Source organism: Heliangelus exortis, chromosome 12 (assembly GCF_036169615.1).
Source record: "Heliangelus exortis chromosome 12, bHelExo1.hap1, whole genome shotgun sequence".
NCBI classification, from domain to species: domain Eukaryota; kingdom Metazoa; phylum Chordata; class Aves; order Apodiformes; family Trochilidae; genus Heliangelus; species Heliangelus exortis.
The window spans coordinates 4,098,620-4,125,993 of NC_092433.1; the positions used below are offsets into that span (position 1 = coordinate 4,098,620).

Sequence of the window (27,374 nt, forward strand, 5' to 3'; positions counted from 1 at the left end):
CCATTTTGGAAGGAGAACAAAACAGTAGCAAAAGACCAAGAAGGAGAAAGAGCCAAGGGATGAAGGATATGCAACAACTGGATGCTTACTTACTTAAGAAATGCACGGGCAATTAAACTCGGAGAACATTTCCATATGTCAAATGCAAGCAGTTTAAGTCTGGTCACTCTTTGGAACCACCAACTAATTGGAAGTGAAAAGGGTTTTTTTATAAAATAATTCCACTATTTTTTAACACTGAGCTTTCAAGTATTTTATAAACAAAGTAAATTGGATTGTCACCACTCTAAAGCTGAGACACTGAAAAGACCTTTCCATTCTTGGGCAAGGCAGCTATAGGAAAAAATTCAGAATCTTTGGACACCAGTAGGATAAAAACACAGAAGTTTAACTCAACACAAAATGTCTACAGGTACTGCTTATTCTCTAAAACATATATGAGCAAATAATTATTTTTTCACAGAATCACATAACTGACACAGTTGAAAAAGACCTCTAAGATCACTGAGTTCAACATTCTATCCAGAAAAAATCACCATGCCCACTAGGAACATGTCTGAAAGTAGCACAAGTACATGTTTTCTGATTGGTTGTTAAGCCAGCCAAGTAACTGTTTTGACAAACAATTAGATCTGAGTAGATGCACAGAAGTTCTCTCATTTCTCCTCTTCTCCCATAGTACTATGTTTATATTCTAATGTATATGATTTTCAGAGAGCAGACTACAGGCAGTAAATATTTGAAACATGAGAAAATACTACCAAAGTAGTTCTACACAATAAACCTGATGATTTTATATGGGGAGTAGTTTTAAGAAAAGAAGTTTCTGACTACAAAATTATAATTATTTTATTATAAGATTATAAGTTTGTAGACCAACACAGTATCTGATGTTCTTGAAGCTTGAATCTTCCTTAAGTAAGCTTCAAAATCTCTACTCATTGGAAATGTAACCACAGAGTCCTGCCTGTATCCTTTTTGGATTTAGAGCCTGAAACAATCAACAAAGGCTCACTCCTTAAATGCAGAAAGCAAAAATGAATATGCAGCATCCATATGCATATGGTGCTTTAATACCAACTTTTATATCATCAGCCCTTGCCAAAGTTACCCCTCAAGTTTTGGAAGACCAAAAAATTCAGACCAAAGCACTGCTTAAAAGGGGGGGCAGAATGATACTGTGACCATCTTTTAGAACATCTCAACCACAGAGGTGAGGTCTACTTTGGAAAGTGAACATTTTTTCACAGACTTACTTTTCAATTTGGTTTTGCATGGAAGAAGCATTTAAAGATTTAGTGGACCAGAAAGAGCAGTCAACCATGCAACCTGTGCTCATTTGAAGGAAACCCTGCAAAACAGTCTTACTGTCTTCTTGAAAAGTGAAAAAAGGTATAAACATCCATCCAAAAAGGCTTGTTCATAATAACATGTTTGACTTACTCAGTAGACATACATTCCTATTTCCTAATGAACAAAAGAGATTCTTGCTGCTGTTGCTTATTTAGTAAAATTACCCTTCTATTACAGCTAGTTACCATTAAATCCCAAACTCTCCATTTCAAGGGGAAAGGCTTTAATTTTACTTCTCTTGGCACACTGAAAACCATTTAAAATGAGGAAAAAACAGCGGGCATGTGAAATAAGAGCTCTGATTTAATGTTGTCAACAACTTCTGTACAGTTGCAAGGCCCAAAACATTGTGGAAAAATGTTGGAACACTTTTTCCTTCTAAAAGTAGTCAAGACATCACTTACAAAACTCTAAAATGTATTAAACAGACCTCCTTTTCCACATTAAGCAATGATCATATGATCAAAATGAACTTAGCTTGTTATTTTCCTAATAAATTAACAAAGAACTCCAAAGTTTTATACAAATTCAGGCATCAAGCAGCTGTATTTGAATATATTCAAATATATTTAGCTATATATTTAGCTATTTATATTCAGCTATATTTATCAATTTTGATACTACTGCTGTGAAGAAATTCAAAGGAAATACATTGCTTTAGTGTTCCCAAAATCCAGTTACAAACTTTCATTACAAATGTAACGTGCCTTGCTACAGACACCCTGTTCCACATTCATATTCTATCAGGCCAGACCCATAAAGGCTTAGCACTGTTTTTAACTTTTCAGTGTAAGAAATGAATAGTGAATATCAAACAGAACTTTTCATAAATATTTTCCATCGTATATGATGCAAGATGAACAGTTTGCAACAGTTACTATGTCATTAAATTACCTTTGGGAAAACATTCATATACCATTATGCATAACATAGTCGACTACCACATAAATAATTTTTGATCACAGCCATAAAGCAATTCATCTTAAATTATCATCCATTTTTTGATACTGAAATACTCCAGTTTGTAAAGCAAAATGAAATTAACAGATTTGCTAGCATTATAGCATCAACTTTATCACACAGTAAATGTGTGTGACAAAAAACTAAGCTGAATCACATTAGATCAGTCTTAAAAGGAATGGCATAAAAAAAGCCAAACTACCTCAGGATCAGTCTCAAAACTAAATGAAGCAGTTGCTCTAAAAACACAGCTTAATTTTCCTTCAAGGAAACTTAAAGCAAAGGAACACCGTGCAGTGCAGCACCCTTTCTGGTCACTGTCAAAGGCAGGGGACAAGACTGGGTGGGCTCTGATCTGATCCACTACAGCTGTCCTTATGCTCTCATGTACATTACACACAGCTCTACCTGATTGCTGCTGCACATTTCCATTAAGTCCTTACTGACTTTATTAGCCTGTGAACACAGTTAATAAAGTTTCCTAATACACAGTCTGGTCGTTGCTGTGAAGTTTTAGGAGCAGCACACCACTGCCTCTTCTCTGCAGGGATGTCTCTTACACATTCCCACCAAGGAATCCAGTTTCCCATGACAGTACAAGATACAAATGAAGAGGAATCTCATCTGCCACTACCACACAGCTTACATGAATCTTTCTATGTCAGTCACCCACAAAAAAGCAGAGCTATGGTTTGATCTGTATTACATACAGCTCTGTCTTTCACTGAGGCCTATACCTAGGAATCCTTGTCCTGATGACTAGAAGCAGGCACTTTTACTCATTTTCAAATATTCATTTGAGAGTTTTAGTCCTATGGGTAACTTCAAAGCTCTGTATTCAGAAACATTCGGAATACATTGACTTCAAAGCTCTGTATTCAGAAAGTGTAATTTTTTTCAGCTGGGGGAAATGTTGCACACTACAACTAATTGGAAGACCGTATTAATATCAAGAAAAAGGAAATATCTTCTCTCTTACCCAGACTGCAGTTCCCTGCCAGTGATGTTTTTGCCTAGCATTTCAAATCCAGATCTAGGAGTTTGCCAGCAAGAATGGACACATTCCCTGTAGTCTCTACAATTTAACAAATACTCAACACTTGAGTGAATTCCCTAAAACAATGTTCTCTGCTTGAGTCATCCTGATTCCATTCATTAAATGGATATTTTTCCAAGGATTTAAGAATTAAGTAAATTAAAGGATTAATAATTGCATTAATTAAAGAGCTCCTCTAAGAAAAAAACCAAAAACACCCTATAATTTCTCCTTTAATAGCCTTATGTAAGGAATTTCCTAAAGCCACTGTAGTTCGGTAGAATTCAATTTCCTTTGTATTTAACTCTCTGTGCAGGATACAGATCTCCACAGTTATTGAATGCAAACATTTGTGCAATTCACAGCTGCCAAATTCAGCTATTATTTACATTAGCTCAGCTTTGATAAACTGAATTATTAAGGCCACTAATAATGTACTGTTTTCTACAAAATACTTTGATGTTGTTCTGTTAATTCCGAGAACTTCTATTCCAAGTGTCCAGCACTGTGAGCATACACACAAAAAACTGCATGTTTTGCATGGAGTATTACTGAAATTATCTATGTTTCTCTGTGGGAATCTTTCATCTGATAGCAATTCCTAAGGAAAATACATAAAAGCTGACTTATTTTTTTCCACATAACAAATATTTTTCTCAAAGGAATAATAATGAACGCAGCTGTGGAAATATCAGATATTCAACAACACTATCAACCAAGACAACAATCTTTTAAGTGAGTTACGTAATGGTATTTTTTAAGGATCAAAATTAGGAAAAAGGATTAAAATTCATTTTATCTTTTTCACAGCAGTTTCTCCAAAATCCTGAAAGCTGGCTATGCTGTTACATTTTCTCCTCAGGCCTCACACATTCTGTTCCTTAAAAAACTTCATAGTTACGGAGCCGCCATCGTGAATATTTCATGGTTCATATCCTTTTTCAAATGACTGCTCTTCATAAATACATATGGCTTACTTGCTTCTAATGGAAGATGACTGTGAACTTCTTCAGTAAAACTTTTTCACTACCAGTCTGTAAGGGGGAACTATTTTTCCATTTTTTTCCAGCACTGTTTGGCTCTTGTAACAAAGAACTCAGGAAACAAGACTTTTCCTCTTTCAATAGACCAATTACTTTTTTGGGTCTATATAAAACATTAAAGTCTACTACACACTTTCTTGTACAGCTGAACCATAAATATTTTATTACCTTTGGTTTGAACCTGCCACCCACTCATTTCTTTCGTGCTAAACTAGTTTTTGTATTGGAAAGGCAAAAAGATAATTCTCTTTTTCTTTCTTGATGATATGTGGGTTCAAATAGATCTGTATTACTTATACCCTGCATTAATTTTGATGGCTATTTTGTTAGCCTCTGATGAAAGTTTAAATGAAAGAAACATTAATTCTCTTTTTTAGATGATTTAAATGTCATTCCAATCTCCTCAGCAAAGAACAGCCTATGGCTTTATGCAAGGAGAAATGCATTTCTAACTAGTTACAAAACAGAGAGAAATTATAGCCACAATATGTATAACATGCTTACAAATTACCAAAGTGTAGCTGGCTTGTTTAACAAAAGTAAAGCTATACATTGTTAAGTAAGCTTCTTTTCTAAAGTCAAAGCTACAACGTAGTGCTGCAGGCCTGCCAGATGGAAATTCTCTTGTGGAATATAAGCAGTCGAGAAAAAAATAATAGCCTCTTCTTTACAAATTGTTCTACAAAAAACCCATAACAACTCATTTTCCATACTGCAAGTTAATATGCAATTATGGCAAATGCTTAAATCTTTCAATTTACCTAAGTATTTCCACTGAGTGGTAAAAGTAATTTCTGCCATCTAGAAAAGTTCTATCTGTGATCAGAAGCAGTGCAAAACCATCCAGGGAACCAAACATCCTAACTTATGCATTCCTGTATTTCAAAATAATACCTTTGAAAATAGTTTATAAGCCATCTCACAGACAATTCTAGTTTCTTTACTAGTTTCTCTGTGGTTTTTTAGATTATAAGCTTTTATCTTCCAATTTTATTTATAATTTTTGTCAACTCTGCTGTATCACCTACCCCACCACATCAGTGCATGTGCAATGGTGAGACTGAGTTCATCCCTAGTTCCAGCCAGCTCCAGCCTTTGCTGCCTACACCACAGAAACCATGTGTGTGGTCAGGGTTGCAGCACATTAAATTTTTTCAATACTACATAACCAAAGAGGAAATAATCCCAAGAATGACTGTGCTACTTTATACATGAGTTTTATTTTTTAACACACAAGGACAGCGAGTATCAACAGCTGCAGAACCTCAACATATTTTCACTGGTGAAAAAGCAGACTTAACAGCACAGTTATTAGATCTGTTTACATATAGCAAATAATTTCCCTCAGGCTTTCCCTAATTTACAATTAATTTCTATATTTGCTCACTTTTTTCTTATGCTTGCTGATGGTTTTCCCCTACAGGCAAAATGGGAAAAAAATGAGTGTTAAAAATTGCTTTATGATATGTAAGTAAAAAAAAAAGATAATACATTTGCTTTAATTAAGTGCCAACTTAGAAAAATAAGTGCAGATTACACAATACTTATGATTTAATAATAGCATAATTATGAGAAAAAATATTAATGCTGTAACAGCAGTGGTTAACTATGATTAAAGAAGACTTCTTCAGAAGCCTCCCAATGTATTTAGTATTAGACCCAACCCTGCATGACAGTTACTGCTGTTGTGTCAATGGGACACAGAAGAGACCCTTCTATAGAATCCCCAGGAGCAAAACACACACATCTGAGTACGTGGATTAAGTTATTGATATGGCAGGAAAATCACTTTACTGAGATAATATCCTTCTTTTTATCGGTAATGTTCCTAAAGTTTCATTTTGACTATTCTGAAGTAACAAATTCTGGTTCAAAATTTGCAAGCAAATTTAATTTGAGGATCTTCCTAGAAATAGTTACTTTTCTCATGGTCTTCATTAGATATAGAAGTGCAAATGTAATCAATTAACTGTATTATATATGTGTGGTATTTACTGCCTCCTTCTCTAACAGCCTACCACAAAATGAGTCCAAGCAAAACAGTCTGTATAAGAAAAATTACTCATTTACACTTCCATGTTTTTCGTGCTGTTTGTTAAGACAAATGGAAAAAAACCCAAAACAAACCAGCATTTGCAGGTGATCAGGTTTTTTAATAATTGTTAAACTTTGGCAGAACAAATGCATGATTCTTTATTAGGAAATGTTGTGCTCAGTCCAGTTTGTATTCTGAAAGAGAGAATTTTCCTTTAGAATTTATTATCACAGTGATTCAGTAGTTTGGCATGGGTTGCAGAGTTTTTCATTTTAACTACTGTTTGATTTTCCATGAAAGAATGTCTGGTGTTTCCAGTGTCTGTAAGGCAGATAAATACCCATATTCCATAAAAATACCATGTAACATCATCCAAAATTGTAACAGCATCAAAAGCAAGCCTAACAATTGACATGTACAGAAACTATATTAAGACCATTCATCAGGCAAGTTTTCAGGCAGAGTAGTTTGCTGATCCAGTGAAGTGCACAAACCTTGACACGAGACCAAGGAGATGAGCATCAAGAGAGCTGGAGACTTCTTAAATTAGCACTCCCACACAAAGAAATCTGTAGCCTGAGGTAGAATGAAGTTAACTGACTTGCCTAATGCAACATAAACCATCTGCAAGGGGGAAAAACTGAGATCTGTCTCTCCAGATTAATATTGTACCTCTCCAGTCATTCCAAATCACATCTTGCAAAACACATGACAAGCCTGATATTCATATAGATGCATGTAAAAGCCTGCTTGATGCTAGAGCTCCTCTTGTACATGATCTCTCAATTCAGCAAGCTAAGAATTGCCCCTTAATATTGATAACTTGCTAATAAACATCAGGGATTAAAGATTTTGACTGCACATCGAAACCATAGTTGTTTGTTGCAGTTTCTAAGTCACCTGTCAAAAATATGCAAAAAAATATGCACATATCAACAAGTGAAAGTTAGTTCAAAGCATGATAATAAATATTACTGATTCTTCTATACATTTACATCTAAATACTGAAGAATCAAGATGAACTACAGAAGCTAAAGAATAATTTTTCTATACTCTGTTAGCTTAAATGGTGGAGTTCAACTTGGGAAGAGCCAAAACTTAGCTAAAACTGAAATATGTGACTGCGCTCCACATGGACTGGTTGTGAGCATGAAAGGAATATGTCATGTTATTGAAATGTGATGGACAGTCTCCAAGACAGATTTGTGCAGTTGATGTTAGATTCATCACTTTATGTAACCCACATTTATAAACAGTGCTAGAAAATGAAAAAGTACTTAGTTTGCCTTACAGTAACAAATATATACATGATCAGCTTAAGAAAAAGAACTGCAATGTAAGCATTAGCATGTGCAATGTAAGCATATGTATGCTGGCTCAGTCATATAAAGTAATAAAATTAGACATTTTTAATAAAGAAATCAAGATAGCATTGCATAACACTGATGTGGTAAGGCTAAATATAAAGCACCATCCAATTTTTTTTTAATTTGCATATTTCACCATTCTGAACCACAATACACCAGATATACTCCTGTCCTTTGCCTCAGAAATTGATATTCACTGCTCATAAGAGTTATGTATGTGCAGTATTTATAATTAAGAGAGGATTCTCATTTTCAACTAATTATTTCATAGGTGGAAACAGACGTAATTGAAAAGTCTGAGCAAACAGTTTGACCTCACTTAAATGTTTAGTTTTTTTAAATACATAGTATTTAACAGAAAATACGGATATATTGACTTGAAAGGAAAATAGTCTCGAATTACTTTCTATTTAAGAGCATCTCTATTCACTAATATTCCAACATCATGGATTAAACTACTGTGACAGACATTTTTCTATCAGACTACTGAAAAGCAAAACCTCTCTATTACAGAGCAGCAGAACCAGTAAGATACTATTTTTTCTTTTAATAGCATTGTCAACCACATCACCTCAAATCAATTGCTTTACAACTTAGCCATGGAAACAGCATCCTATCTTGAAAGGCTGCAGTTACAGCCCTTGAACAGCTACTACATATTCTATATAGATACAGTGCAGTCTTATCCTAAAAGGTAAGGAGAACATTGACCTGAGTGCCTGGCATCAATTCTTCTGCACACTCCAACTTTCATTCACAACTCCACCAGATGCCATTATGTCCTGGCTCATGTAAAGACCATGTCCAAAAACTTAACTGTACTAGAAACAGTGATTCTGGAGAGGAATTCTGCTATAGTAGTTAGTTTTTAGTAAATTGGAAATATTCTGCAATATTTAGGCTCATAAACTAGATTGAGAACTAAAGGTCTATTTTAGTTTTCACTATTGCTATCAACAGCTAACATCTCAAGTTTGGAACCTGGCAGTCAAAAGCTCTGAAAAGGTGACTTCTGTGAATTTTATTTTCGTTGTATTCACAATCAAAATACTAAATCCATGTCTTGAGATGATATTAAACACTTTCATTACAAGAACAGCACGTCAATGTGAGCTATATTTATTTCTACCATACTGATACTGTACACATTGTACAAAATCTATTATAAGATAAGAGGGTGACATTTTTTCCAGGCACTACCACTCTGTGTCAGCCTCACTGTGTAGTATAGCTATATCAAACCTTACACACAGAGGAATGTATTCCTACCACCATAATAATAAGTATTCACCAAAAATTGAGATGTTGGCTAAACATCAGGAACAGGAAGCACTGCTGCAAAACCAGGGTCATCTGCAGCAGCTGATTCAGCACTTTACTGTTGAAAGGAGAAGTGAAAAAGAAGGAACCAGGACATTTACATCACAACCCTCAGGCCCCTCTCTTCTATCAAAGATCCAAAAAAGTGTTGGAGGTTTTTTTTTACACTGCAATTTAATACAAATTTGCTCAAGTAAATGCATCCAAACCAAGCTATTCAGAACACAGGGGAGTGCTTGCTTCAGAAGCTTTGGTTTCTAAAAGCAGGCAAAAGAATGTAGATATATGCAATTTGATATTACAACAATTTAAGATCATCCTTCAGATTTTTATGTGGGAATATAATTACTTTGGAAACTGCAATTTTATTCCCTGGGAAAAGCGATAGGGGAATCTATTTCATCATTTATCTATGCTACTGAAACTGGAACACATGAAAAAACAAAGCAGCAGCTAACACAAGCCTTATCTTGTTGGGCATGATAGCACCAAGGTTTCAGGTTTTTGTGTAGTATCTTTTTCTTCCTTAAGAAAGCAAGAGTCAACAAAATAACCAAGGTGCAACCTCATTTTGCAAACAGCACTGCATTACACATATATTAAAAAAATATATACAAATTTCCAGGCTATTTTTCTGCATCAAGACCAGTAACAGAGTAAGGAGCTAATAAGGAAGCAGATGACATCATCTGTGTGTGGAATTTTGGAGGGGAAAAAAAAAAAGGGGGGAGGGGGGGGGGAGGAAAGTAAATTTAAGACGCAAACTGTTACTTTGAAACTTCTGCTTTAGGTAAACCAAATCTGTGCTACATTGCTGAAGTACACATAAACAGACAGCCTACTCAAGCTAAACAAGAATAACGCAGTTTCTAAATATTATGGTTGGCATGTCAGTACAAACAGTATAACTAGGTGCAAATTGTAGAAGAATCTGTCTGAAGCTCAAGTTCAACCTTATCACAGAATATTGTAAATACTGCATCTATTTTTAATAAAAGATATGCTTAATTTCTCATACAGAATGAAATTAATTCTACTGACTAATAGAATCTCATCACCATTTCACACTCTTGAACCACCTTTCCCAGCCTAACAGTTGTCTACTGAAAACAAGATGTAGTATTTAAACATAATACACAACAAAGTCCCAATTTTACAACCTTAGAAAGGATTGGCAACATGCTGATCACTACAGACTATTGGTTTACTCTGCCACTGTCTAATGTTTTTATACCCTTATTCAACTCACACTTTTTAAAGAATAATAGGTAATGAAATCCTAAATAAGAAGCATGATTCCACAGTAGGAATGACCTGAAATGGACCTCACTGTACTTCCAATGGCCTGATGTCAACTATTATTAAACTACAGGTTTTACAAAGCCTTCCACTAGACGTCTAGAGTTAAGCCAGAAGTTTTGGCTGTAATACAGGCAGTGATGAAAAACATATGAGTGGTAACAAGTCGTCTTAATATCACTCTTCAGTACTAAGATGGGCTAATCTGAAGCAGCACTTTAGTCTGGTATCACCCACAGTGCCAGGAGGATCAAGAAGTTTGGAAGTGCAATTTTTCTTTATATTTACTTTCCATTTCACAGAACTCACCCTAAGTTACTTTTTCTTAATTTTATTTTTAATACAAAATAACTGGACATAGAGCTCTCAGGTGGATTATCACAGTGCTTCCAGAAGAACTATCAAACTTGAAAGGTATGTCCAGCTTGAATACCTATTCTATTTAAATAGCAATAAAGAATTAAGCAACAGGATGTCAGTCACTATGTGCAGGTTAATAATGTCAGGTAATATAGATTAGAAGTATCACTTTTTTCTTATGCAATATTTGAAAATCTACTTTGCAGCTGAAATAATTCTGTGTTTACTAGATCTTGGCTGAAACAAAAAACAAGTTACAGTGAATTTTTTAGCTATTAAACTTGTCAGAAAGATGTAACAACTGACAACAAAAATTTTTCCTGTTGTTACATCTACCCTACAATTACAGCAGTTCTTATAGTTAGAACTCAGTGCTAACTTTCTGTTACTGGGTATTCGAGGTTATTTCTTTGAAAGTGCATATCAGCAAAATAATTAAAAATGACATATGAAAGAGTGAACTCTAAATGAGCTACAAACTAAAACTGTTCATGGATCCTATTCAGTAACACAGGAGTCAAGCAGTGTTTTCCATACAAAGTAAATACTCCCTAATTTGACTTACTTTGTAAACATGCTATTCATTATTATACTGCATAACTTCAGTATTGGACTAGTTCTCAAGACAGAATCATTTCTTCAGTAATTTTATTGCCCCCCCAAAATTAACTCCTGTTTTCTTAAGCAATTCAAGTAAATCAACAGAATAGACAAAGAGTTAAACATAAACTTTTATTTATGGAATGGGACAATGACTAATAGAACCAAACTATTTTTAAATACAGCTTTCAAAACAGCTATGGTCTTGCCTTTCTTTGGACAAAATCTGTGCACAGTGCAATGATTTGTGTTATTAATCAACAGAAGGATTTTTCTTTGCCTCTGTAAAGAACACCACTGTGTCATTTAAACATTTCCTTTGCAGAAACAGTGCCAGAGGAAATTTGCTGCTGTACACCGGTAACAGAAGTGATTTCTAAATATAATTGTCTTTTTAAGTCTTAAAATTTTAACTCCTTCAGAATCATAATTGGCAAAGTGACAAAGCCCACATGCTGCAGGACTGGCAGGCAACTGCCAAGGAATCCAGACTTTATCTTTTTCCTTTTTTTAATGCACACAGCCCACATTAACAACATAATTTCTTTTCTTATAGAAAGTGGTTTTTCTTCCCATAATTCATGCACAGTATTTCCATGGCACAGAATTACTGATAATGATAACAAGGAATATTACCAGGTGGGAATATCTCACACAATCTTTAAAAGGTTTTAATCATATTAACATACTGCAACATCACCTCGATTTAAGTTCTTATAAATGACAAGTATTATGCTAACCAATAGTATAAGATGCTCCTATCTTCCGCGTGCTGCTCGGTAGTATGAGTTTTGGGAAAGATTATCACACTAGTGAGGATAAATCCATCCCAAACAACTAGTACAGTGATTTTAGGATTGCCAAGTACTTCAGGAAATAAAGCCAAGACTTCCAGCATCTCTACATGTGAAGTGTACACTCCATATTCAATTACCTCATTTTGGGATGGTTGGTGTTCCAGTGAGAAGGTGTGCTTCAGAAGCTTTTTATACTGAAACAAAAAGTAGGATTGCTCTAAAGAATGTATAGTAAATAAGTATGTGAGTCCTCCTTGAACTTGCTATACTTTCTCAACCTCATCTTCAATGTTCTGGTCTGCAAAAGTGACAATGGACAAGGCCAGACTTCATCCAAGCAGCAACCATCTGGTTCAGGATATTAGTCAACATAACAAACACAGCCTAACAGCTTGCATATGTCAAGGATGGCTGTCCCACCTCTTCTCCTTCCCTCTCTTTCTGTTTAACTTTCCGTCCCCCTAGACCAAGCTGTTCCACCCATTCCTTTGTGCTGGCTCTGATGCTCAGACTGATTCAGTTTGTTTACCCGGAAAAAATGTGTTGGATTTTTTTTCTTGCACACATTAGTTTTATGCTGTTTTAGTGAGTTCAGTCAGCTCAGTGAAGAGCCTCAATGGAAGAGCCATTGTGAGGGACCTGAAGGTGTGAACCTGGGAGCAGAAGCAGCCTCAAGTGGAAGCAGTGAACCATTAGTAGAGCTGTACTCATGAATTGTACTTTCTGAAACTACTAAACATTTCATAAAATTCTCATGATAAAACAAAGAAAGTCTTTTTAGAAAGACCAGTAGGATCTTGGATTGTAGGCTTTTATTTTCTTTCAATTGTCTTACTCTAAGTTTTTGTATGCTTAAAATCTGATAAGTTCTTTGAGGTGAGCTATAGAGTCAGAGCGCTTCTACAGAGAATTATCAACATCTGTTTACTGTGAAATTCAAAACCTTAGCCAAGGAAAAAAATAACCACCAAAAAATCCAGCTTTCTGGAATAAATTCTTTGGCAGTTCCTTGGCCAATTCAAACCAGGAGTCAAACTTGATTACCACCCTTAACTCCAGAGCCAAGTAGTGCTAAGGACTGATTTCCTAATGGCAGAATGGGTAGATGAAGCAAGGGCTTTCTCTCTGTCCTAAAAATTTATCATAACTCAGGCTCCCTTCTGTATAGACTTGCTTTTAGACCAATATATCTTCTCAGTTACATATTTCAACATTACTTTTCTAGTATTGTATTGATAAACGTGTGTTTTTCAAGAGTTCAGACTCACCACTACTCCAGTCACAGTCTCAACCTTTTCATGGTTTAAAAAAATGTGGTTTGTTTTTTTTTTTTTTAATATCTGAAAGGGAAGATGAAATTCATTTGCTACAGGTGGAAACAGATTTTTAAATTGTTTCACAAGATGACTTCTTAGCACCAATTTCAGAAGAATTTCAGGAAAATACAAGAAAGTTTATTCTTTAGATATACTAAGAAACCATAAATGCAGTACCTATCAGAAGTCAGTGAGGACTTAGAAACCAGATGTCCCAAGACACGATACATGCACTATGGCACTTGACATCCTCCATGCAAGAATTGCACAAGACTGAATAAAGCACAGAGTGTTTTCTCACTTAATACCCAAGCAGGCAGGGGAAGAAGACCAGCTTGAGTGCTCATGTGTGAAAACTCATCCTCAAGCACTTGTCCTAAAATAAGAACTCTGAAGTCTAAAAAGCTTCAGACTCCTCATGTCCTACATAATGGGATGACTGAATTCTTGGACATTTTTGACCGTTTTGCTGAGGCTGAAACACAAAATTGAAAGGGCCAAACATTCCAAAGGTATGCAGCCAGGCATGACTGCAGTTCTCTCCAGACAAAAGTAGGTTCCACATTTTGTTGCCAGCACTGCTGATATTCAAAGACCCTATCAAGAAATCATATTGCATAGGATTGCAAGGACAGCTATAAAATTTTATCTAGGAGCACTGAAAGAGAACGTTATTTTGAACACAAAGGAAAGTATATGTGAAAGCTTCTCTAAGAGATTGCTAAATCAGTAAAAGATTACAGTACTCAAATGAGCACACACCTGGAAGACTACAATACCTCCTGAACTTACAGTTCTATGCTGAATACCTACAAAGAATAACATTCTTCTGTTTTCAGACTCATATTTGGGGGGGAAGAGGTCACAGCACGCTTTTCAGTAGGCTGAGTTTTGTCATCTGAATGCTTTTATCTTCTTATACCCCCTGAAGCCTGTACAGTTTTGGTAGCAATGTATGCAACATAGAGCATTTAATGCTGTTAAGACCCATATACAAGAAAGATCAAAATTACCTCATTTAGGAAAAAGCAATGCAAACAAAACCTCAGAATTCTGAATAAGCCAAGTCAGCACCAGTACCAACCACTGCAACTCCTCCATCTGTGACTAAGGAACAATGACAAAATGCCTACATAAAGTTATTTTTCAGCTATAAATACATCATCAGACATTTATGAGGTCTACAGAAGTCTAAATAGAAACGTTTTTATAAACAGCATATGCATAATAGTATTTATGACAGCCCTTCCTGGCTTGCAGAGTGTGCAAATGGCTTCTGGAACTGGGCTCTGTCGGGGAACACTGGAGATCTGAGGGCTGATGTGCAGTCTCTTCTCACAGAGCTGCAAAACATCCTGTGGCAGTTCTTACTATCTCTGTATCCCTTTTGTGTAGTCTTATAGGACTACTATTTTTTTTGGTAAAAAAACTATCTTTAGACTAAAACCAGAGTATATAGAAAGTAATTAAAGGAGTCTTGCCCAATGGATCATCTTGCCTCAGGTAACACACTGCACTGTAAGACCAGACTCCTCCTTTGCCCTGTCAGGGCTAAAAAATCAGAACTCCAAGAAGCTGAATGCAATGGAATGAACAGCTCTAATGAGGCAGTCTGCTAAGTTTTTCTACAGAAAAAACCACTTTATATGTCTTCCATAACTTGTGTATTTTTCTCAATAACATCAGAAAAAAAGTAACTGCACCTGACATAACTGATCCATCATCTTTCTCTCTTCCAGACTGAAGGACTTTGACTGCAGAAGATACTTTCAAGCTACAGGAACCTATAAAGCTGATGAGTTTTCTGGCATTAAATTCAAGCCAGGCACATTTTGAGCTCTTTTCAGCTGTCTGCCTAGCAGATTAGAAGGGTTTAATTAGAAGGTTTTAATTACAAGTGTTTCAGAAGTATCGTGATGAGTGCATTTTATGTATTGATAATCAACTATTTCCATATTTTCTAGAGACAAGCAATCCACATATGGCCATGTACCCCATTAAAAATAAATAAAACAAATGTGTAATTCCAAGTTCTGGTAAAATTTGGTCCAAAGCCTACATTTCAAAGAGTGAAGCAAATGATACTATTTTTTAAAGTCAACTAAAAAAACCCCTTGATATGGCATTAATGTCTGATGACTTCATATTTTGAAAGTACTTATTATAACAATTTTATAAGACTAATAGAAATACTGTATTGTAAATAATATTTTTAATTTTCTTCATATCTCATAAATTAATTAAACCTTAACAGATCATTTTTCAGAATCACAGACTGTAGCAGTGAATGAAGTAAAAAGTTCAATACCTTTATTTGCTGTTTCACATGCACTGATTCATGTGTTTGGGTTTTCTGTTTACTTTCCTCTTCAAGATTGGCTACCCTGATTAAGAAGATATGAAAGAATACACACTCCTACTCTTCTTGGCCTTGTGCTCTGCCAAACCTCTCACTGGTCCTTCATATTTTACTCTAAAGAATATGATGCTCCAGGATATGGAAGAAGAAGAAGATGATGATGATGATGATGACAATTCTCTATTTCCAACCACCGAACCAATTATGCCACTGATTCCTTTTGATCTTTTCCCAACATGTCCCTTTGGATGCCAGTGCTATGTGAGAGTTGTCCATTGCTCTGACCTAGGTAAGAAGAAATTTGTCTGTCTGTTCCTTCACTGCTTTGGAGGAACTTCCACTTCAAACATGAATTCTACAGGTCCAAAATTTGCATTCACACAGAACCATAGAATGGTAAGGGTTGAGTCCAACCCCTCTGCCAAAGCAGGATGACATTCCTATATTAGTCATTTTGGAAAGGAGCTTATATCTTTTCACTTACGATTGCAAACCATATATAATTCATGTCCAGAAACTAATTTGTGTCCAGCACTTTTTACAGCATAAATGTTTTCCTAGTTTATGTGCATCAGTTTAGAAAATTAATAAACTGGTACAACCAACTTCCAAAAGCAATGAACTATTGATAACAACATAGAATGGAGAGGCATTTAGAATATGTAACAAATGACTGTAAAACTATTAAACTGAATACTTATCAGGGTTAATAAGTACATATAGCCTGCACTGTTGTTTTTTTATCCACTAGGAGAACAATCATAGAATGCAAAAATGGTTGCATTTACATTTTAAGTAACACTTTCTCCTGTTCTGTTTACTGCTGTGAAGTTATTTCAAAACAGGGAAGCACAAAAGTTTGCTGTAAGTTCTGTTTGCATAAGACAAGATCTTAGTCCCCACTCTCAAAAGAGACTATGGCTAAAGTACTTCATTCACAGTTAAAAGCAATAGATCAAATGGCAAGAAAAAAGAAAAAAACCCACAATGAAGCTTATCACCAGCACATAAACGAGATGCAAACTATTTGCTCCACTTAACTTCCAATGAAGTGTGTATCACTGATAATGTTTTAACCAAAGGCAAATCTGCTACTGCCACTGTTGCAGATAGATACTATTCCCTAAATATGAATTATTAACCATACCACTTTGAACTAGGATTCATTGACATTTTCCCATGATTCAAGGTAACCAAAGGACTACACTCCTACCACTAGCACAGTAACAACAACATTCATTCTCATCAGTGCTCTGCCTCCATCCTAAATTTAATCCTAGGCTCCTCAGGTCTTAGTCAATACATAAATTGCTGGGTTTTTTTAAAAAGTGTCATTTTTAAGAAATCTAACTCATGCTGACAACAATAAGCTGTGGTTATTGCATCTGGTTTACAGAATGCAAATCGCTTGAGCTCACACATAGAAAAGAACCCTATTAATAGACATCCTTTTTAAATAAGTGTAACTAAAATTGTGAAAAAATGTGTTAAAAAACTGGACACGCATTTAGCAACCGGTGCATAAGCATTACCACTGAAAAGAAAGTTACTGTCCCTCACTTGTCCCTTCTGCTGATTCAGGATCTCAAAGGGCACGAACTGAAGTGTTTTTAAAACCGAACAACTAACTGAGTTGGGGGATTTTTACCAGTGGTAATTAAGTACTGGCAGCTGGAAGACCATCTTTTGTTCACTTTTATCAAAAACATCTCAGCTCTGATGCTAACTGGACAGCTATGCAAGCAACTGTGCCTGTGCCACAGATGGGCCAGTGCAGAGTTAAAAGGAGCATCCAAGCACTGAGCAGAAATTCCTCAAAGGCACTGCAACAGCCCAGTTCCTGACCACAGAACCGCTGCCCAAGGTCCTCTAAGGGTGGCTTTCACCAGGCACTTAAGCACTTTACTTGTAGCATAACCTGTGCTCTGAGGCTGTTTTTTTCACAGATGGTAGGAACATGCACTGAGCACTCCATTCAAGCTTCTCATGATGATGGGTAGTAGCAGTTCCTCCAGAAAATTTTCACACATTTTTGTGTGATATGTTCTTACATAATTAGTTTCTCTCATTCATGAATGTTTCCTTCTATTCTTTGCTTTATGGCTGTTTGTATTTACTTTCCCATCCTAATTCATCAACAACCTCACTGTGTTTTTAGCAGCTAATGCCATTGGACTTACATACAAGCAGGTAATGTTTCTGTTTATGTTACATATAACAGGCCTGACATCCATACCTCGCAACATCCCGCCAGACACTCGTATGATTGACCTTCAAAACAACAAAATTAAAGAGGTCAAGGAAAACGATCTCCAGGGACTCACATCGCTCTATGTAAGCTTTTTGTTTAAAAGTTCGAAATCTTATTCAGCAATCTGAGATATTTTGATACTTTCATAATACAATTTTATTTTTCTTATCCAGTAGTATCCATAGAGTCTAATCCCCACATACTTGACTGTTCCTACATAGTAAGAAGCAAATTTCTTTGAGCTGTAAGAACTATTCTGCTTTCCACAACATCCAGAAACCATATGTATCTTGCTACAAATATCTACAAGAGTTATTTGGTCATTAACAGGCTAAGAAACACTCTCTACATTTCAAGGCTGCAAGACAAACACTCCCTTTATATCTGCTTAGTTGTAATTTAGCAGAAAGAACTTCATCTCACAGAAGAACTAGAACAATATTTTTTAGAAGTATTTTCAAAAGCACACGTCATACAGCTGCCACATATACCACTGAAACTGATGTTACAAATCCAACTGTCTTGAACAGAAAACAAGCCAACAATGAATTACTGAAAAAAGTCAAGCACCTTACTAGTATTTTTTAACATGCTCAGGTATGCACATGGAGACAAGCATTAAAGAGAGTATAAGTGGCTAGTGATACATCTAGATATTTACAGTACACAATAATTCCTTTTTATAGTAAAAGAAAATAAGACACTCAGAAGCCTGGATAGGTAGATTAAATCTGGTTTGGGATACTTATTGGGCTAGATTCAGTACCTATGAATATTGACAGTTTTAAAATTTTCAATGTAAAAATGAAAAATCTGCTTCAGTTATAGCAAATTAACCACATTCTATTAGGCATTAGAAAGACACGAAACACTCACAAAACTGATAGAAAACAAATTCTTTTTGGTCTTATTTGGTTTCTGACCAAGAACTGAAAATTTATCCCATCTAAGTGTTTATGAATGTCCTTGTTAATTGTTTTGTCTAAGGCAGGAGAGAAAAATAGGAACTATATAAATTCATTGTTTGCAACAAATTGCCTCATGTCTGGCTAGAGAATGGTCTCAGCAGCAAGGCTAAGGTAAACACATAGACTGTGGTTTACACTCAGTATAAAAGATACTACAGAAAGTAACCTCCCATGACTGAGAAAGTCACTGGAATACATCAGCAATCACCAGATTAGATATTAGAGTAACCACTTAATTATGTGGTAGCTGAGAGCTCTGAGCTGTTTTGCTTTTTTCCTATCAGTTAATTTGTGCCAAGGTCTAACAGTGCTTTTAGTAAAAATAAAGTTTACTTTGTTCAACTTCTCTGAATATTAGTATACTTAGCAAATGCACAGATGGCAACTTGGATTAAGAATAAGCATTTCCTGTTTATTTCCTTAAGCTAGTCCCATTTTTTCTTGGAAAAAAAGATTCTGTTTTGCTCTACTTTTTTCCCCCCACAATTCCAGAAAGCAGACGACTTACCAAGAGCTCAGAGAAGTAAAAAATGAACTAAAATGAATAGTCTAGATGTGGAAATGCAAAGATGTGATTTGACATTCAACCTAGTTTCAGACAACTCATATTTGTTGTCTGTAGTAAGTCACTACAAGTGCTCTCGTAATACATAACAACCAAGAATAAAAAACAGTCCCAAAAAGGACTAGTATTCTGTATGAAAGAGACTTAAATTCACAGGTGCTGAAAAATTCTAGCAAACAAGGTATTAATTCATGTTTGTATGTCAGTCTTATAGATGTTAATTTTTCAGAAATTCAGATTTAAAAATTCAGATTTTTATTTTTCAGCATTATGCTGAAATAAATGATGAAACAGTTTTCAGAATTTGTCTGCATGAAGGAACAGCAACAAAAAAGAACATAAACCTTAAACAATCCCACAAAATGTATGAAGACAAACAATGTTTTGCCAGTTCTTCACATTACCCACTGGCACTTTGTCAGCTCTGACTAGTTTTTCTAGCTCCAGCTTCCAAGTTCTTTTTTGATTTTCACCATCAGCTGAAATGCCCAAGCGCTAAAGTTTGGTATGATGGAAAAATAAAATATTTAAATACTTAATTGTTAAATTACATATCAAATTCTTGACTTAAAATTTATAATCATAACACTCTGGCATAAAGAATTTTCCTTCGTATTTCTCTTCCCATATCTCACAGGCACTGGCTTTGAACAACAATAAAATATACAAAATCCATCCTAAAGCCTTTCAACCAACAAAGAAGCTACGGCGACTGTATTTGTCCCATAACCAGCTAACTGAGATTCCAACTAACCTACCAACAACTTTAGCAGAGCTCAGAATTCATGCTAATAAAGTCAAGAAAATCCCCAAGGATGTATTTAAAGGAATGAAGTCCCTACATGTTTTAGGTAAGTCCAATTAACGAGGAAAAAAAACGTCTTTAACAAAATGTAACATACTATACATAATTTCTTCTTAAAGAGATACCTGTGCTGTGGAACATTGTTTACAATCTAATTTCAAGTTTCTGGTAATCCTGCAAGCCAAGTTAGAGCCTTTCGTCACTGAAATCTGTGTTGTCCACCCTTCAGAATAGGAAATCAAATTAATGCTTAAAATACCAGAAGTCATTAAAAAAAAAGAAATCAGCTGTTTAAAACACACACAAAATCCCTCTGCCATAACTAGTTTGTTTTGGGCTTTTTTGTTTTTTTATCCTCTCAACAGAAATGAGTGCAAATCCTCTTAATAATGATGGAATAGAACCAGGTGCTTTTGAAGGAGTAAATATCTACCATATAAGAATTGCAGAAGCGAAATTAACTTCAATTCCTAAAGGTATGTTTTGTTTTACCTTTGCCATTTTACCTATACCAGGGTAGTCCTACATAAAATGCTTTAATATCTATATGATAAAGATGTTAATAGATGCTGGTTTGTGTTCTTCATTACTATCAAAGCATTTCCTGCACTAGTTTTCTTTTTGCACTCTAGTAACTAATCTTACATCCCAAAAGTGTGCTTGCTCTCCAGCCCTCTCTCCTGCCTCACCTCCCCAGGCAGTCCACTCCTCTCAGAGTTATCCAGAGACTCTTCTCAGGAGAAGCCATGTGAAGAAAATAATAGGATGTCATTTTGTATCTTTCACATCAGCCTCTCAAAATCCTTACAACGAAAGTATTTGATCTAAGTCACAAGGGATACAGAATTCCATTTCCTTTATGTATTTAAAAAGAACATGCAAAATTTCTAACTTAAATTTAAAACATTTCAAGCAACTCTGTAGCTCCAATATGCACTGCAATATAACCACCTTACTGCAAAACCTAAGTACAGTATGTTACACATCTTTTGATAAAGTTTGCTAAGTGAAATTTAATTTTAAGATTTTAAAATTCAGCATAACATACTATAAAATTAAATCTTTCCTTCCTATAAAACAATTAACTTATGATTTGGAAGTAGTAATAAATTAAAACACTAACTTCTCAAATCACTGGCCTCCACACACAAAGAAATAAGACAAAGGAACTCAGTGCAACACTCCAGCTTCTATAGGTCACCATAGTATTTAACCAAATTCTCATAATTTTGAGCTGCTCAATACTACTACCTAAGAGAAAAAGGAAGGAAACAAAGCATAATACCATACCATTCGTTAACATACAGGGAAACGAGGTTCTGGCCTGTAAGATCCTGTTTCTGGATCATCTAGATAAAGAATATGTTTCTTAGTAAATTTAATCTCTTCTTGTACACATATATAGGGAACAGCATCCCTGTAGAAAAGAATACTAAAAAAATCCCAACAACAAACAAAATCATCTCACACCAGTTGTTTAGGGAATTTTAAGATCAAAAACTATCCAGAAGCTTAGCTATGGTAACACTCCCCAACACAAAAAATAAGATATTCTTCTAGTACCCTCATGATGCATCTGCTATCACTTATACAAACATACATAAAATTATCAGGTTTTGTCTGTGTGACAGTAAAATCTCCTACAAGGAAAAACACTATGAGCTCCAATATGTGCTGACAAATACATAAACAAAACAAACCGGATTTCATGGTGAATACATTCTACACGAATGGAAACTAAGTTACTAGATCCTTCTATCTGCAAATGTTACCATGACATAAAAAGATTTTAAAAATGTAACTTATACAATGCACTTCAAATCCAAAATAGACAGATCAGTAGTCCTCCCTCTTAATATTGCTTGGAATAATGCTTGGAATCCACTTGTGAAGTGGAATGTAAAGTATAAAAAAGCCCAAACAAGCACACTCACCAAAGTATGTCAGCTGGCATACAGACAGACTGCAAAGCATACTGGTTTCTTACTCATCTTGTAAAGATACAACCAATGGCAAGGGGAAGTGATCTCCCAGGACCTATTAGTAACAATATGTGGTTTGTTTTGATTGGTGTCAGGGTGCCATCTAGACAGATGGTTGTAAAACTGAACATGAGATCAGCAAATAGAGATGCAAACTTGTGACTATCTTTGTCTGCCCTCACTAAAAGGATGTAAAAATCATTCCTCACCTCCTAACCCATTCACTGACAGATCACTGGTTGCACAGAATTGGATTTTTGACTACTGACTGTCAGATAACTGCACATAAAATACAATTTACACCTTTGGCAGGTTAACCAATACCATGTGAGAGCCATTATAAAGAAAGCTAGCAAAATTATACCAAATTTTGGAACTCCGGAACATTAGCATTACAATATGCTTTTCACATTTGTTTGTTTTTTCAAAGTTACTATTTTCAATCAAATTATATTCATCTTTCTCTTTCTTTCTTTCCTTCTTTCTTTTTTCATTTGTTTCTAATACCCTTTTTTTTGATGCAGACAACCCCCTTACCCAAGATTTTTCACCCAACCCTAAACAGAAAGGAAAGAAGCTGTTTGGAATACAATAATTACACCAACAAATACGAGTTGGCTTATTTCACTCACAGTGTGCATTTATTTTTAATCAGATTTGCCTTCCAGTCTGCTAGAACTTCATTTAGATGACAACAAGATCACAGCAATCGAACTTGAAGATTTTAACCGGTACAAAGATCTTCAGAGGTAAAATTCCAATGCAGAATCCTTGTATTGGATAAAAGGTCAGACCTCGTGACCCCCCTCTTATTTAATGCTTTTCTTGTTAATAGAATCTGGCTTTTCTATGGTATCTCGTAATATGCTAGTACTAATACGCCTCAATTAAGCCTTGCATATTTATCTCATACACAGAATATATGAACCTTTGAGGTCACATTATTTATCAACAGTATTCAGTATTTTTCTCTAGCCTGATCCCTATCAGGTTCAGACATTTCAGCTCATGGTCAACTATCTCACAAAAATTACCCCCTAAAATGAGATACACAGCAACCCCAAATAATATTCAGTTCAGGAACAGAATACCTTTCTTGCAACCAAATATATTGGATTTAAGATCCATAATAGCTTCTTAACTCCAGAGGAGGCCTAAGTGTACAGGAATGAACCCCAAAGAGAAAAATAAAGGGATGGTAGTAAAAGGGGAATTTAAACCTTCTTTACACAAACAAGCGGGAAAACTGGTCAATTACAAGAAAAGTCACCTCCTGAAAACTGCCTGAAAGAAATACAGTAGCTGGTAATTGAAACAACTTGGTAACTGTTTCCAAATGTGATAGGGTTTAAGAAAAAGAAAAAAGGCATGTTGCTGATGAATGAACATAGGACAAAAGAAGGAAGCTCTTTCTGTAAAGCTCAGTCAAATTTTCTGAAAACAGCTGAGCAGCACTGCAACTACTAAATTGTGTTTAGATACCAACTTCAGTTTCTGAAGATATCAAGGAAAGGAGAGAAAAAAGGGGTTGCAGGTTTCATGGAAAGAGCAGTTCTGATCTGACCTGTGCCTTCACCTTCTGAATCATCTTCCTAGCAATGCAGGCTGAAGCAAAAAAATCTAGAGGTCCAAATTAAACAGAATGTGGAAGTAGGAAAGAAGGCAGACCTGCTTATTTTCAAAACAGAAAGTTTTAGACTAAGCTCTCTATATATCTATATACATAGGTATCTATATATAAAACTGTTGCATTACAATACTTGCTCTTCTTTGGCTATTTATATATATAAATATCTATATAACAGCACTTTTTATTACTATGAATATACTTTATAGCTATACTACTTGATAATAGGGCATGATTTCTTTCACAAGCAGATTGGTTGATGTTTATCATTTTAACACTTGTACCTAGAAGTAGAAAAACTGCATGCAAAGCTGGACAATTGCTTACATCATGCTATCTGCTGTCCTTTAAGGGAATACTAAATTAAGAAGAAAAAATATCTGTTAAATCAGTGGTGGGTTTTTTTTCTTATTGCAGGGAAGATTACATCATCTTTCCCCAGTTCTGTTTTTCCCTCTTTGCCTACTCCTGTGTATTTCAATCTCTAAAAAATACAAAGTATGTTCTTCAATGCTTCCAGGAATCTCAATTAATCTTTAATTAAATGTTCTTTGTACTATTTCTAGGTTAGGCCTTGGGAATAATAAAATCAAGGATGTGGAAAATGGAAGTTTTGCCAACATACCAAGTATACGTGAAATCCATCTTGAAAAAAATAAGCTCAAGAAAGTTCCTCCTGGATTACCTGAACTGAAGTACCTGCAGGTCATATATTAAACTTAATAGAAATCTGTAAAAGTTCTGCTATGATTGACTTTCACACTGCCATAATGATTAGGACATTGTTAAAAACATAATTGTCATATTTAAATTGATGTGACTCCAGTACTACAGATAACCTGAAATCATAAATATATTTAAAGAAATAAAGAACTGCAATCAGCAGGAACACTTTATAGAAAAACAAATGAAAACATGCTGCACCTAAAAAATGTTTTCAGAAACTTTATTACAGATTTGTTATAGTTTCCATATTAACAAACCAGAGTAGAAATTTTTCCATTCCCATGTGAAAAGCCTCAAATATGAAGAAAATTATTTATGAGGCTGAAATAGTGAGGTAAGATTTTAGAATTTGTATTTACAACCAGGTAAATTCTACAATAAAATACTTTCACAACGCATTAATTTTCTGAATTCTAGAACACCAATTAAAATCAAATATATTTTATAAAATGACATATACCCTAGAATACGGAGCAGAACAGAGCTTGGGGAAACAGAAAAAATGCATAGATGACAGATCACATGATAAACTATTTGGTAAAAGATTTACCTCTAAATTTCTTTTCTTGCCACTTATCATTTTATTTCCAATTAAAGGAAAATCTTTTAAGATGCTTACGTAACTAAACAACTCAAATATCAGCTTAGAATGTAATGTAAAATTAGACATAAAAAAGAATTGTCAATATATACTATTCTACTTAAATTCTAAACTCTACTGTACAGGCACTTTTTAGTTTTACTGATTTAAGCTACATCAGCATCAGACTGATACATCCCTATAACCATCCTGATAATTCCCTACTAGTATCAACCTTTATGGAACCTACTTTTTAAGATATAGTAAACCACTGACAATTAGAATTATGGTAAAATTGAATACTACATCATGATAGTTCTTACTACAAGAGAATATAAAACTGTATTTTAGGAGAATAAGAATAAAGCAAAATTATTCTAACACACTGATAAAATACCATATTAACTTTTCTTTCTAGAAGACACTGTAGCAGGAGGGAAACATTTCTTAAAGATTTTACACTTGCTAATCATATTACTATTAAGGTTTTCATCCAACTGATCTTACAGCAAACCTCAGTTACTTATAGGCCAATGAATGTTGAGTGTTTTTCCCCTTTACACACTAACCATGATATTTAACTATTTCTTACTCCTGCAGGTCGTCTTCCTCCATTCTAATCATATTGCAAAACTGGGAGTGAATGACTTCTGCCCAACAGGAAGAAGAAAGAAGAAAGCATTATACAGTGGTATAAGCCTCTTCAATAATCCTGTCAAGTACTGGGAGGTTCAGCCTTCAACCTTCCGTTGCATTTTAGCCAGAAACAGCGTGCAACTAGGAAATTTCCTCAAGTGATATCAAAGTTGGTAATTTCAAAAAGCAACTTGTCCAAATCAGTTCTACAATACTTGAAATTGCAAGAAAATGTAAATTTTACACTATTTAACCAGTTTACAAAGTATTTACTATTTCAGTGGTAATTAATTAGAAACAATATGTTAGTAGGAGCTATTGTATTGTTTGACAGTGTTCAACTTACATTTGAATAATTTAAACGAAAGCCTTTATATATTACAGAAGAACACTTGGAAATAGAACTGGAAACTATATTTGATGTTTCCTATTATAGACATTAAATTCTTTATATAATTCACATAGTTTTGACATTTTCTTTCAAGTACATTTTAGAAATCAAGTGGAATTGTGGACTTCTTTCCACAATAAGAAGTTGCAAAAAAAAAAATTTAGCAGGCTTCAAGAACTTTTTGTGACATTTTTGATAATCACCAAAGATGCAATAAAAAGGTACAGTATTGTGAGGTTTTCTGTTGCCTAACTAGAACATATTTTTGCAATCTATTAAGTGAGATAAAGCCAGGTTTCTTATAAAGAACTAACATGCAAAAAAATCTTTAAAACTTTTTGGCATTTTTTCTTGCAACTTTAAGAGGGAAATGTCTTCCTGTCAATAGAATTTGATACACTCTGAACATTACAAAGTAGGATTCAAGATTTATCATATGCTTCAAGCTTAATAATAATGATTATTAAACTCCCTTTAGGCCAGCACAAATATTTTCTTTTACCTATAAAAAACATAATCATGTTTCTAATTTAATTTTTCCTTTTTCGTATTTTGACATCACATGGGTTAAGAATCCCTCATCAGTATAAGTACCTTAAAATTGCTGAATGCAAGCAGATAGCTGGAACACAACTGCTCTGACTTCTTACGTAGGTCAGCACACAGATTCTCAGTACTGACAGTACTGCATAAAATGGGTATTTTAAATAAAATCTCTTTAGTGTGTATTTGCTATTGGGATCCAAAATAAATTAAATAAACTCAAAGAATACTTGCATTTGTATACTTGATTACATAACAACAGTAATATCAGAACACTCAGAGGTTATGACCAAACACCTTTCTGTGTCTTCTTTAGATATTTGCTCTATTTTTGCTCCTTCCAAATCTACATACCCTGTTAATTATTTATTGCTGCTGGTTTTTTGCAAAGTTAAAAATTCAGCACTATTTGAAGCAGCTACCAGTAGAAGAAAATACACAGAAATCAAGCAATT

General features: G+C 34.8%; 2 protein-coding genes across 4 annotated transcripts in view; one reads left to right on the forward strand and one right to left on the reverse strand.

Moving 5' to 3' along the window:
* CENPP (centromere protein P) overlaps positions 1-27,374 on the reverse strand; it is a 121,342-nt gene that overhangs the window by 43,199 nt on the left and 50,769 nt on the right. The window lies entirely within an intron of this gene.
* On the forward strand, positions 10,551-26,445 carry ASPN (asporin). 3 transcript variants are annotated; one of them, XM_071755510.1, is made up of 9 exons: positions 10,551-10,827; positions 11,699-11,733; positions 15,861-16,134; positions 18,067-18,179; positions 20,267-20,480; positions 20,800-20,910; positions 23,072-23,165; positions 24,610-24,748; positions 25,950-26,445. In XM_071755510.1, the coding sequence occupies exons 3-9, from the start codon at positions 15,885-15,887 to the stop codon at positions 26,145-26,147; spliced, it is 1,119 nt and encodes a 372-aa protein (XP_071611611.1). In that variant the 5' UTR covers positions 10,551-10,827; positions 11,699-11,733; positions 15,861-15,884; the 3' UTR covers positions 26,148-26,445. The 3 variants fall into 3 exon arrangements, with proteins under 3 accessions (XP_071611611.1, XP_071611612.1, XP_071611610.1); XM_071755511.1 differs by lacking the exon at positions 11,699-11,733 and having other exon boundaries at positions 15,966-16,134; XM_071755509.1 differs by lacking the exon at positions 11,699-11,733 and having other exon boundaries at positions 10,552-10,827.

Coding starts and splice junctions, on each gene's coding strand:
- ASPN (XM_071755510.1), top strand. CDS start 15,885: ATGAAAGAATACACACTCCTACTCTTCTTGGCCTTGTGCTCTGCCAAA. Junction 18,180..20,266: donor AGGGACTCACATCGCTCTAT/GTAAGCTTTTTG, acceptor CATATCTCACAG/GCACTGGCTTTGAACAACAA. Junction 24,749..25,949: donor CTGAACTGAAGTACCTGCAG/GTCATATATTAA, acceptor TTACTCCTGCAG/GTCGTCTTCCTCCATTCTAA.